The 13,289-nt window shown below is 35.7% G+C and overlaps 3 protein-coding genes across 4 annotated transcripts; all 3 read right to left on the reverse strand.

Moving 5' to 3' along the window:
- Window positions 1–1,866: 1,866 nt before the first annotated feature.
- Window positions 1,867–3,039, reverse strand: LOC126703263 (uncharacterized). The gene has a single exon (XM_050402230.1). It carries the CDS (start codon window positions 3,037–3,039, stop codon window positions 1,867–1,869), a length of 1,173 nt encoding a protein of 390 aa, XP_050258187.1.
- Window positions 3,040–6,138: 3,099 nt separating this feature from the next.
- LOC126715010 (uncharacterized) lies at window positions 6,139–8,677 on the reverse strand. 2 transcript variants are annotated; one of them, XM_050415436.1, is made up of 2 exons: window positions 8,571–8,677; window positions 6,139–7,848 (listed from the first exon to the last, which is right to left on the reverse strand). In XM_050415436.1, exons 1-2 carry the CDS (start codon window positions 8,620–8,622, stop codon window positions 6,746–6,748), a joined length of 1,155 nt encoding a protein of 384 aa, XP_050271393.1. In that variant the 5' UTR covers window positions 8,623–8,677; the 3' UTR covers window positions 6,139–6,745. The 2 variants fall into 2 exon arrangements, with proteins under 2 accessions (XP_050271393.1, XP_050271394.1); XM_050415437.1 differs by lacking the exon at window positions 8,571–8,677 and adding an exon at window positions 8,443–8,509 and having other exon boundaries at window positions 6,140–7,848.
- Window positions 8,678–10,988: 2,311 nt separating this feature from the next.
- Window positions 10,989–12,972, reverse strand: LOC126707188 (uncharacterized). The gene is made up of 2 exons (XM_050406787.1): window positions 12,887–12,972; window positions 10,989–12,363 (listed from the first exon to the last, which is right to left on the reverse strand). The coding sequence occupies exon 2, from the start codon at window positions 12,355–12,357 to the stop codon at window positions 11,122–11,124; it is 1,236 nt and encodes a 411-aa protein (XP_050262744.1). The 5' UTR covers window positions 12,358–12,363; window positions 12,887–12,972; the 3' UTR covers window positions 10,989–11,121.
- Between the last annotated feature and the right edge of the window lie 317 nt (window positions 12,973–13,289).

The following is a 13,289-nucleotide window of genomic DNA, read 5'->3' on the forward strand; positions in this document are numbered from 1 at the left end:
AAATATTTAATATGCTTTTATTACATTAAATGCTTTAAATAAATTCAATGGATAACTTTTATGTTTTCTATTTTCTACACAAGAATTAAATTCAATGTAGAATTACAAGAGTCAAAATAAATGGATTGGGTCAAACAACTCAAATCTTTAATATGTTTTTATTACTTTAATGGTTTAGATAGATTTAATAAATAACTTTTCAATTTAATGCTTTAGATAGATTTAATAAATAACTTTTCAATTTAATGCTTTAGATAGATTTAATAAATAACTTTTCAATTTTATCTTTTATGCATAAGAACTAAGTTCAATGCAGAATTGTAAGAGTAAGATTCAATGGATTAGGTAATATGATTATTTGTCTCTACACTTTTGTCCAATCAAGCATAAATAAGAGTTGTCCTTCAAGATAAACTTTGATGGAGTGATTTTTAAAGACAAAGTAGGAGAAGTAGGAGCAAGAGTTTTGATTTGAGATGATAACTGGTTGCTCATTGCAGCATTGAGTTGCAAAGGAAGAGCAATTTAGATTTGGAGAAGGTAACTCCAGCAACAGCTATCCAGGTTATTAATTTTTCAATTGAAATAGGTGTTACATATATCATCTTAAAGGGAGATTTAGCATATGCCATGGACAAGCTTCGATCCAATGAGCAAGATAATTCATGACTAGGAGCTATGGTAGAGACTTCAATATTAAGAATAAGTATTATGCATGGTCATAAAAATAATTTCATATAAAAAATATAGTTTTTATAAAATATTTTAAAATTAATTTATTTTGTACTTATGCATCGCACAAGACATTGGCTAATTGTTCTAAGTAAAAGTGGATTCTAATTAATTTAATTAGTAAGGTTTCAAAGGATTTAAACATTGCCTATACGAAAAATCATTCGATGTCTTGACTTGATAATTAAAAATAATTATCACGAGAAAATACTATAAGTTTAAATTCATCGAAAATATTCAGGACGTTGGATATAAAGGTGGAACTGTGAAAATATAGAATTTCGACGTACGGCATTTGCCTTTTGTGGGCATCGCATTTGGATGTTTGGAATGATTACTTCCAACTTCCAATATTTTATGGTATTGGGGCTTAGCTAGTGAGTGAGTTTGAAAACCGTATAGCTTTTTGGGTGGGTTTGAAAATTATATATGTTTCTTCTAATATAGCAAATGAAAACTCCCTTTTGTGCTGGACTGCTGGTAGTCTGGTACTTTTATGTGTTTGGTCATTTATTCTTCACTTATGACATTAGAATCAGTTGGTCAAAAATAGTTTGTCTGAAGTATTGAATGATCTTCACACTGTAGGTTAAAACTTAAGAGAACTGTTCATAATAATCCCCCTCCCACCTGCAATTTTTTTATACATCCATCAGTGCTCAGTGGGGAGGTTTGAAATTTAATTTTGTATTAATAACACACAAAAGAAAATTCCCTTTTTGTGATGAAAATGGTACTTCTATGTCTATGGGAGTACTATCTTTTTATTGTTTTCTACTTCAATTTGGTCACTAATGACATTACCAAATAAAATGGTCAAAAATCAACTTGTGTCTCGAGCGTTCCTGCGGCGCCAAGCTCTTTTTTCTTTCCTATATACATCCATCAACAACGTTGTGGTGCTGATCTCACAAAAGCAGATGGTCTAACAGCAATATTAATAACACCAAACTTCAGGAGGACAAAAAGAAGAAGAAGAAGACACCAGCTACCCTGTTGCAGGTAATTCTCTTCAATGATATTTCATGAGTTACAAATAGGGGAAATGAGAAGCAAAAATATATATACATAACACTTCAAAGACTTGCCTAAATGATTAATTAAGTAGGGTACATGAACAATAAGAAATCCCAACTAGTCATCAGAGAAAGCATCCACATTGCAAGATAGATTAGGAAAATACCAGAATGGAACACCTGACCAAGCACCTGTGGTAGATATTTTGCACAATGGAACATCTAAGGAATTGTGTATCATATCCATATGGTGTGTTTCCATGATGGGGAAAGACCCGGGATATCTACCATCCAGGAAACTTCCAAGATTGTATATGCAATTCATAGGTTGTTGGCTACCCCTCCATCTGGTTATGTTGCTAAATCCCGAGCTCTTATAGTCACCATTCAGAAACAATGCTTGATCTTTGAAGTTCTGCATCTTCACCCATTCCATCTTCGAAAAATTTAGCTCATAAACTTCTTTTTTCACAATTGACATAATTCTACGAATCATGAAGAGCTGCTCATCAAAAGCAAGTAAATTTAGGTCAAAGCTGCTGCATCCAATGCTTTGTATTTCCAGCAGGGTCACATAAGGATGGGAATTCAGGTTCAGTACCCCAATTTCACCATGATCGGTTAAAACGTACATCTTACCCTTGAAGACAACTCCATCTACAAACCACCAAGGACTGTTTGTAGGACTGCCCTGAAAATTTTCAGAATTATAAACAGTCCAATTAACATCTGTGGATCTACATAATTGTAAAAATGGGGACCATCTGTCAAAAGCTATGATTACATACTCCCACAAAGGCGTAGCTAAAGAAGCAAGGATGATAAAAGAATAAGGATTGGGAGGCCTAGAGAAACGGAGTTCATGTCTTGTAAAAGGATTCAGAAGCCAAATCTCAGAATCAGCTCTTTTTTTCTGGTCTTCCAAGACAAAGTACCCACAAGAAAGACCAGAACATGTTTTGCCAACAAGGCTCGGCAGTATTGCCTTGTACAACCTTCGATCAAAGATGCTGTAGAAATGACAAGCTCTCTTAGCTTGTGTTGATAAGAAGACAAGAAGTGGTGGTTGGGATGCCATAAACTCTTTCCTATGAGCTGCAACATACAATCTCCATCCTTTGCAGACACAGCCAAACATAAGATAGTCTATAGCACCTAGCTGATTTGCTATCAGATGAAGCAAAACCTCATGGAGCTCCGACCATGGCCTCCAATTACTAGTATCAACCATCTTTTTCTTCTTACTTCTTGGCCCCTTGAGATTTAAGTCACTGCCCCCTTGTAGTACCATGCCTACCCTCCAATGAAGAGAAAATAGATTACATTCAATATATGAAACAAAAGAAACATTTGACAGATTTAGCTATATATCATAGCATCTTAAAGTTTTCAACCCAATTTTACACATTAGATACTTGTGCCCAAGACATCTACAGTTAACAACATATTATGCTATACTTGTGTCAACAATATCAACACCTCTATCAGGCAAAACTTACTTCAACCACCGCACGTATACAGATAAATAATACATGCTTTGAACTCTGAACTTTGAAGTATAAGGCATTATAAAATAGATTATTATCAAGCTGCATTTTCTTTTTTAAGCACAAATGCAAAAATATCACAATGAGAACAGCAAAGATATTATTCAATCTAACAATTCTTCAAAACACGTAGTACTCATACTGAGTGACAGTTTTTAGACCCCTTAAACAAATGGATTAACCCTAGATAATTAGCCAAGTTGTTACTTAGTCAAATTAACAAGTCTAGGTTAACACAAATATATCATATCATGCATAGCAGCGGAAAATAAATAAGACAATGATATGATCACCCAGGAAACCAAACCGATAAAAATCTGGAGAGGATTTGACCTAGCTATCCTCAAGGTAAACTTGAATCCACTATCAGAAAGAATCGAAGTTCATACAAAAGGACTTACAAGCACCCCCGCTCGACTTCCTAATGCTACCAACCAATAGAACTTACTGACACGACCACGTGCAAGCTCCGAATCCACGGACTCCTTCTTTCTTTGGATTCCCACCAGCTACAAGCACCCCCGCTTGTGTATTCTTTAAGTTTTAATAGCAGCAACTGTTTTGATTATCAAGGTTTAGAGAATGTCTCTTCCTTAAAAACCCTAAGTTTGTGTAAAGGAAAACTCCTCTAGATCTCACAAGAGATTTACACAAACCGCAATATGAGCTACACAAACCGCAATATGAGCAACACTAAAACGTGGCTAGGGTTTGCCTTTTATACTTAGGACAAATAAGAAACCCTAAAAACGTTTTAAACACATAGGGCTGAGTTGGACGAATCTGCAGAAAAGCAATCTGCCCGACGTTCGATCGATCGAGCCTAAGCTTCGATCGATCGAGCCAAGCCGAAAGCCACACTGCTTTCTGCTTTACACTCGATTCCAACTTTACATTGACATACAACTTTGAGCTAGTTTTAAACACTTCTAAACATATTATTTTGATCATGGTTTGCCAACATTACAAATTAGAGTTCTAAAATACATAAAATCCTAAACTTTAGAACCTAACACTGAGTACACAACAAAAGCAAAACTCAGCATTCAACCATTGCACCCTTTTAGCTAAGTTCTCCAGACAACAAATACTATAACATATGATACAAAACTCTCTTTCCTACTTTTCTTTTGTTTTCCTACTGTTTCTTAGCTACCAAACAGACAGAAGGCCCATAAAATAATCTTACACTAATTTCTTTTTATATAAAAAAAAAAAAAAAAAAAAATTCTGGGAGAGTAAATCAGTAAAGTGCCTGCTTTGATGTTCTCTGTCAAACTAAGTGACCACCTTAACAGTCTGTTTGGTTGGGTGGAAAAGAGAGTGGATCGAAAATGGTGGGGAGTAAACTGAAAAGGGAACAAGGACACAATTTTCACCTCTTTGGTTTGGTACAAATATGAGAGGAAGGGGAAGGGAAAGTGAAAGGGAAGAAAATGAGCTTTAAAAAGACTTTTTTACCCCTTATCCTATTATCTTTCTTTTGGTCTTTTGCTTGTTTCTTTGTTTCATATTTTTTCATCTCATACTAATTTGAGTAATTTCCTTCTTTTTCGTTTTTTTTATACAGTTCAGGTTTAAAAAAACCAACTTTAAAAACTATAAAATAATAGTAATAATAATAAATAATGTATGGAACTTCCAAAGCTCTAATCCATTGTATGGTATTGCGGTATTGGGGCTTAGGCTTTTGGGAGGGTTTGAAAATTATGTGGCTTTCTGAGAGAGTATGAAATTCATATATATAATAGTTTACTTTATTAAACATTGCCAAAGAAAATTCCCTTTTGTACTTTTCTGTGTAAGGGAATTTGGTCGCTAGTGACATTACTATGAATAAATTGCTCAAAAGTCAGCTTGTGTTTTAAATGTTGAATGATCTACAGTAGGCTAAGAGAAAAATTCGTGAATCATTAAGAGCTTGTCATCAAAAGCAAGCAACTGCATTCCAGGGCTCCTATATCCAATGCTTTTTACTTCCAGCAGGCTCACATAAGGTTCAGAATTCGGGTTTAGTACCCCAATTTCACAATGATTGATTAACAAGCATATCTTACCATCAAAGACAACTCCATCAACAAACCACTGATGACCATCTATAGGACTCCTCTTAAATACGCCCTTATATTTGTAGATAGTCCAATAGATATCTGTGGATTTACAAAACTGTTAAAATGGTCCACCGATAGCTATGATTACAAACTCCTGCAAAGGTGTGGCTAAAGACACAAGGATGACAGAAAAATAAGGATTAGGAGGGCCAGAAAAACGAGGTTTGTGTCTTGTAAAAGGATTCAAAAGCCAAATCTGCGAATCAGCACTTTTTTTCTCGTCTTCCATGACAAAGTCCCCGCAGGAGACACCAGAACATCTTTTGCCAACAAGGCTCAGCAGTATTGCCTTTTACAATCTTTGCTCAAACATGCTATAGAAGTAACAAACTCTCTTCGCATTTGATTTTAAAAAGACAAGTGGAGGTTGGGATGCCAAAAAGTCTTGCTTGTGTGCTGCAACATACAACCTCCATGGCTCCATCCACTACAGACGCAGCCAAACATGAGATAGTCTATGAGATGGTTGACAATTACTATTGTCAACCATCCTTTTCCTCTTCCTTCTAGGCCCCTCGAGATTCATGTCACTGCCCCCTTGCAACAACATGCCTTCCCACAAAAAGAAACTATTGATCAAATTTTATATATGGCACTAAATAAACATCTAACAGTTCTACATTCATAGTAGTAGTATCTTATTGTTTTTAACCGAATTTTCTGCATGGCATGCTTGTGCATAACATTCATACTTAACAGCAAATCTTGTATTCTTGGGCCGAGATCCATTTAGAAGATTTTAGGACAAAAAATCTTCACCTCTATCAGGCAATACCTATCAAAGAAGTGCAAAACTCCACACATATGTAAAACTTAAAACATCCTTTGAGGTGTAAGGCATAGCATTACTGATTATTGAGCTACATTTTGTTTTTTAGGGACAATTACAAAATCTCACAATAAGTGAAACATAAATTCTAGTCTAACATTTCTTCAAACATATCGTACCCACACTTTGTACACAAATACAAAAAAAATTATCAAGCATGCACCATTTCTAGCAGATGACATATTGAAATAATAAATCCCCATATAAATTAAATGACATATGGTAATAGGAATATGAAAAAAAAAAATTAAAAATTTACATCAAAAGCTGTTCATTATTTGGGACACAACAAAAAGCAAAATAGAAACACACCAGACAACAAAACCTTAAACATCTGAAAGACAAAAATATGAAAATGAAGAAAGGGGCCCCAGTTATCCTCGTAGGAAATCTCTTCAATGATAACCCATGAGGTATTGATAAGGGAAATGAAAAGCAAAAAAATATGTATAGCCTTCAAAGTGTTGCCAAAATGATTAAGTAGGGTGCATGAACAATAAGAAACCCTGACTAGTCCTCATAGAGAGCATCCACACTGCCAGAAAGATTTGGAAAATGCCAGAACGGAGCACCTGAGGAAGCACGTGTGATAGGTTGAGGGGGAGGACTCGGGAAAGGCTTGGGATCTCTATCATCCAGGAAATGTAAGGTGCATATCCCATCTGAAATTCCAAGATTGTATATGCAATTCATAGGCTGTCGGCTACCACTCCATTTGGATACGTTGCTAAATCCAGAGCTCCTATGCCTCAGAAACAAAGCTTGATCATTGAAGTTCTCCATCTTCACCCATTTCATCATCGAAAAATTTAGCTCAAAAACTTGAAATTGCTCTCTTTGAATTTGTAGTCCATTTCTACAAATGATCAAGAGCTTGTCATCTATAGCAAGCAACTGTAGGTTAACTTCAAAGCTGCTATATCCAATGCTTTCTATTTCCAGCATGGTCACATAAGGGTGGGGATTCAGTTTTCGTATTACCCCAATTTCACCATGATTGGTTAACAAGTATATCTTACCCTTGAAGACAACTCCACCTAGAAACCACCGCTTACCATCCATGGGAGTGCCCTTGAATATGTCAGTATAATCATAGGCAGTCCACATGACATCTGTGGATTTATAGTACTGTAAAAATTGTCCACCAATAGCTATGATTACAAACTCCTGCGAAGGAGTTGCTAAAGACGCAAGGATGACAAAAAAATATTGATTAGAAGGTCTAGGAAAATGGAGTTCATGTCCTGTAAAAGGATGCAAAAGCCAAATATGAGAATTAACAGTTTCAATCCTGTCTTCCATGACAAAGTACCCACAACAGACACGAGAACATCTCTTGCCAAAAAGATCTGGCAGTGTTACCTTGTACAAACTTTGATCAAAGATGCTATAGAAGTAACAATATTTTCTAGCATACAGTGATAATAAGACAACAAGTGGAGGTTGGGATGCCATAAACTTTTGCCTAAACTCTGCAACATACGATCTCCATCTTTTGCAGACGCAGCCAAATATGAGATAGTCTATAGCACCTAGCGGCTTTGTCATCAGATCAAGGAGATCATCACTGACATCCATGAGATTAAGGGCATTGCCCCCCTGCGGTACCATGCCTACCCTCCAATAAAAGAAAAAAAAAGAGAAGAAGATAAGTTCCAAAATATGACACTAAATAAACATTGAACAGGTTTAGATTTATAATAGCATCTTATTGTTTTCAACCCAATGTTCCACATTCCATGCTTGTGCCCAAGACATCTAAAGTTAATAGCATACTTAAAAGGTTGAGTTTTTAGGACAACAATATCAGCACCTGTATCAGGCAAAATACACACATGTACAGATAGATAGAACCTAAGAAGTATGGACATGGTGACACGAGCAATTTATGAAAAATTTTAACATAAAATGGCCAGTACGATGGTATGACACGGGTATGACACCTAAATGAAGGTGTCCGTACTTCTTAGGATAGAACATAACATAGCATGATTTGAGGTACAAGGCATAATAAAATTGATTATCAAGCTGCATCTTCTTTTTTAGGCACAACTGCAAAAATATCACAATAAGAACAGCATAGATATCATTCATTATAACATTTCTTCAAACACATAATAGTACTCATACTCAGGACACAACAAGAAAAGTAAAACTCAGCATTCAACCATTGCTCGGTTGCTCCCTTTTAGCCAAGTAACAATTACCAGTATCTAACATATGACTCAATTTTTCTTCCTACTTTTCTTTTTGCTTTCCTACGGTTTCTTAGCTACCAAACACAGATAGAAAGCCCATAACGATAAAATCATCTATATTAACAACAAGAAGATACCTGACACGTCGGATACCTCTGCCACGTCAGCCACAACATCTTCCCCCGCCATAGGTTGCACGGAAACTCTGTACTACCTGAGCGGGAATGAGATCCTAATATTGGGGATGGGTTTGTGGTTGCTGGTTGTGGGCTGTGGGCACTAATATGGTCCAGTGGGCCTGTGGGTGAGGCCCACTACTTTTTGCTTTTCTCGGCCTGATTGGTTTGGGTTCAGAAAATGTCCAATTAAGAAGAATAACAATATTTATTAATAACTTTTTTCCAACTTTTTTCATTTCTAGGGCGAATTTCATGAGTTATATACTATATATACATACATATATATAATAATTTTATAATATCTTATAATATCTTATAATATTTGTTTTTGCACAAAAAATAACTAACTTGAACTTACATAATATGCATTTTCCATGTAACTTAATTTTTTTATATTTATATTATTTTATTTGTTATTCAAATTAATTATATTATTACCACCGGGCCTTGTAGCTTAGTGGTACCTGGTTCTCCTTGTAACCGTTAGCACGGGAGTTCTATCCCCTGCAATAAACAATTACCCAGCAAAAAAATAATAATTAATTAATTATATTATTAATTTTATAAAAAAATTAATATATTATTCTTGATTAAGCTGTGATGCAAGGGCATAATACTAGTTTATGTTTATTGTAGGGTCACGTTTTTCAGGCCAGGTCCAAGATGCGTGGGACCTTAGACCAGTGAGCCCGGTACAATAAATTTGTAGAGAATGGGTTACTAGAACTGTGCTTTGGTGTGTGAATGACGACCATCAAGGTATTTCCCATGGGCCAAATTTAACAGAGAGCATTAGTCCTTGGCTGAATCCGAGGAGCTTTTCTTGGTGCTTCCGGTGTGTTGGGGATCCATCCTCCCCATTTGTTTCTCTTTATTCCCCTTTTATAGTCGTTTTTCTCCTCCTGACTGGGGTCCCCAAGGGAGGTACTTGTCCCATCCGCCCCTACCTCCAGTTGTTGGGAGTGGTTGTAAGGACCGGGAAGTATAGTTGTGTCAGGCACAAGGCACTGAATACAATAAAGGTTGCCTTCCCTTGTACGTTTTCGTTCAATCTGTCGTTTTTCTCCACTTTTGTGCTTTCCCTGCCCTGTGGAACGGTCTGGAGTTTCGCCATTCATGGTCTGTTACCTCCTTTACCCTCGGCTACATCCATCCGAGGAGGATTTTCCATGGATTGGGCCCCTGGCCCAGTATAGATATTCAAACGGGCCTATTAGTCTTTTTTCCCCTCACAATAGAAAACGGGCCTATTAGTCTTTTTCCCCCCACATTTATAATAATAACTTTATTAATATAGTAAAAGAAAACTCCTTTTTTATGCTGGACTGTTTGTACTTTTATGTGCAAGGAAATTGGGAGTTTAATCTTTCATTGTTTCTACTTTGATTTGGTAGCAAATGACATTACCATGAACAATTTGTTGGGAAATTGTCTCAAATTTCAATTGTAACTTAGAAAGTTAATTAGGTTTCCTAGTTGAAGAAGGAAATATTAATTTGGGTTTTCTTTGTGTGAAAGGAATGACTATTCCTTGGTGTAGAAGGAAATTCTATTTCCTTGTGTGAAAGGAAAGACTATTCTTTGGTGTGGAAGGGAAATCTATTCCTTGTTAAAGAAATAATGTATTCCTAGTTCAAGAGGGAATAAAAAAAAAAGTCTTATAAATAGACAATGCTTCAAAGAATTTGTTTGGCTTTGGCTTTGGCATAAGAGTCCTCTGTTTAGAGAAAAGAAGACAGCTAAGAGAGAGCTGTGCATGGAGAATAAAATAGAAATGAGAGAGCAAATTATTACAGCTTTTGAGAGAAATAATTAGTGTGTGTAAGAGTAAAGAAAAACAAGAGAGATTTTTCTTTAGCCGTGAGATATACATAAGAATTATTGTAATTAATTTGATAAATAGTGATTGATTCAAAGTTTGTCTCGTGATTTTTCCTTTCAAAGAGAAAGGATTTTCCACGTAAATATTTGTGCTCTTGTGTATGATTGCTATTTTGAATTCATAGTTTTTGTGATAATATTATTTGGAACCTTACACAATTTGGTAAAAACTCAGCTTTGTGTCTTAAGTTGAAGGATCTACAAACCAATAATAGAAATGTCCATATATTGGGACCATGGGGTGGTGGTGATGATTTGGAAAGGCACAAGGTCTAATAAATAATGTTTTAAAAATCGGACTAGATCGGTTGAACAAGAACAAGTCAACAGTTCAATCTGGTAAAATCCTTCAAAATCAGTCAAAACCAATAAAAACCGGGTTGAATTGGGAACTGGGGCACAAACCGGTCGGTTATTTAACTGTACCGGTTTTAAAACCATGCTACACGGATAAGGAAAAATAATAATAATAATAAAGGACTCCAGCTACTCTAGTTGCAGGAAATTCTCTTCATTAATAACCCACGAGGTACACAGATAAGGGAAATGAAAAGCAACAAAATATTTATAGCTTTCAAAGTCTTGCCAAAATGATTAAGTAGGGTACATGAACAATAAGAAATCCTAACTAGTCATCATAGAGAGCATCCACACCGCTACACAGATTTGGAAAATACCAGAATGGAGCACCTGAGGAAGCATCTCTGATAGATATTTTGCAGCACAATGGAACATCTAAGGATTCTTCCATCAAATCCATAAAATCTTCTATATCAATGATGGGGAAAGACTCTGGATATGTATCATCCAGGAAATGTATGCTGTATTCCTCAACCGGAGCTCCAAGATTGTATATGCAATTCTTAGGTCGTTGGCTAACACTCCATCCTTCATATTTCATAGTTTGTTGGCTGCCCCTCCATCTGGTCATGTCACTACATCCTGAGCTCTTATTACTTAGAAACAAAGCTTGATCGTTGAGGTTCTGCATCTTCACCCATTCCATCTTCAAAAAATTTAGCTGATAAACTTGAAACTTCTGCCAAACTCTGTCATCATGTTTTTGAATCATTAAGAGTTTGTCTTCAAAAGCAAGCAACCATAGTCCGGAGCTCTTATATCCAATGCCTTTGACTTCCAACAGGGTCACATAAGGATAGGAATTCAGGTTTAATATCCCAATTTCGCCATGATTGGTTAAAATGTATATCTTACCCTTGAAGACAGCTCCATCTAATAACCACCGAGAATAGTCTGTAAAATGGTCCTTAAATAAGTCTCTGCAATCATAGACAGTCCAGTTGACATCTGTGGATTTACGGAACTGCAAAAAAAATACATCGATAGCTATGATTACAAACTCCTGCAAAGGCGTGGCTAAAGACGCAAGGATGATAGATAAATAACGATTAGGAGGGCTAGAGAAACGGAGTTCATGTCTTGTAAAAGGATTCAAAAACCAAATCTGAGAGTCAGCACTTTCTTTCTTGTCTTCCATGACAAAGTACCCACAAGAGACACCAGAACATCTTTTGCCAACAAGGTCCGGCAGTATTGCCTTGTACAACTTTTGATCAAAGATGCTATAGAAGTAACAAGTTCTCCTAGCATAGGATGATAATAAAACAACAAGTGGAGGTTGGGATGCCATAAACTCTTTCCCATGCGCTGCAACATATAACCTCCATCCTTTGCAGACACAGCCGAACATGAGATAGTCTATAACACCTAGCGACTTTGTTATCAAATCAAGCAAAGCCTCAGGGAGCTCCGACCATGGCTTGCAATTACAATTGTCAACCGTTCCTTTCTTCTTCCTTCTAGACCCCTTGAGATTCATGTCACTGCCCCTATGCAGCACCATACCAACCTTCCCACAATAACAATGTATTGATCAAAATCTACATATGACACTAAATAAACATCTAAAGATATACACTTGTGCTACACATTTAGACTTAAGAGCATATTATATTATTCATCTTAGAAGATGTCAACCACTTTTAAGAATTTATTAGGACACATAAAATCAGCACCACTATATACTAACATATTTTTAGTCAAGATTGCAAGAATATCACAAGAAACACATATTTTACTCATTCTAACATTTCTTCAAACATATAGCACCCATTTTCTGTACACAAAATACACAAACAATGATCTCAAGTTTGCACCATTTGTAGAACATGATATATCGACATAATAATAAAACCCCATATTAAATAAGATGGCAGATGGCAGTAGGAATATGAAACAAATATGATATATGACTCAAAAACTTTTCTTCGGCTTTCCTACAGTTTCTCAGCCCCAAACAGAGGGAAAGCCCATAAAAAAATTGATATTTGAAAAAAAATATGTATACATATTTAATTAGTTAAGTAAAGTACCTGCTTCGAAATTTTTTGTGAAAACACAAGTGACCTCCTATTCTTTTTTCTGGGGGTAATTTTTGTTGCTTATATAAGGCAAAAAAAAAAAAAAAAAAGCCGCTCAAATTTTGATTTTGGAGGTTCAGTGGTGTAATTTTCCCGCCATGTATTTCGGGGTATAATTTTTCGATAAACCCAAAAAATGTAATAATGGAAAATTTTGGATAAACAAAATGTTGTTAAAGGCTTAGAGTGTGGAGCTAAGATTTTTAGTATTTAACACCTCAAAAAATTATTTTATTTATTTTAATATATAATTTTACAACATACTCTAGGTCAATTCTCTTATTTTTTTTATAGGCAAGCATTATTCATTTTTTATTAATTTTTTTCTCACTTTCTCTCTCTTCCTCTTTGCCAC

This window comes from Quercus robur, chromosome 2, assembly GCF_932294415.1.
Source record: "Quercus robur chromosome 2, dhQueRobu3.1, whole genome shotgun sequence".
In the NCBI taxonomy this organism is placed as follows: Eukaryota; Viridiplantae; Streptophyta; class Magnoliopsida; order Fagales; family Fagaceae; genus Quercus; species Quercus robur.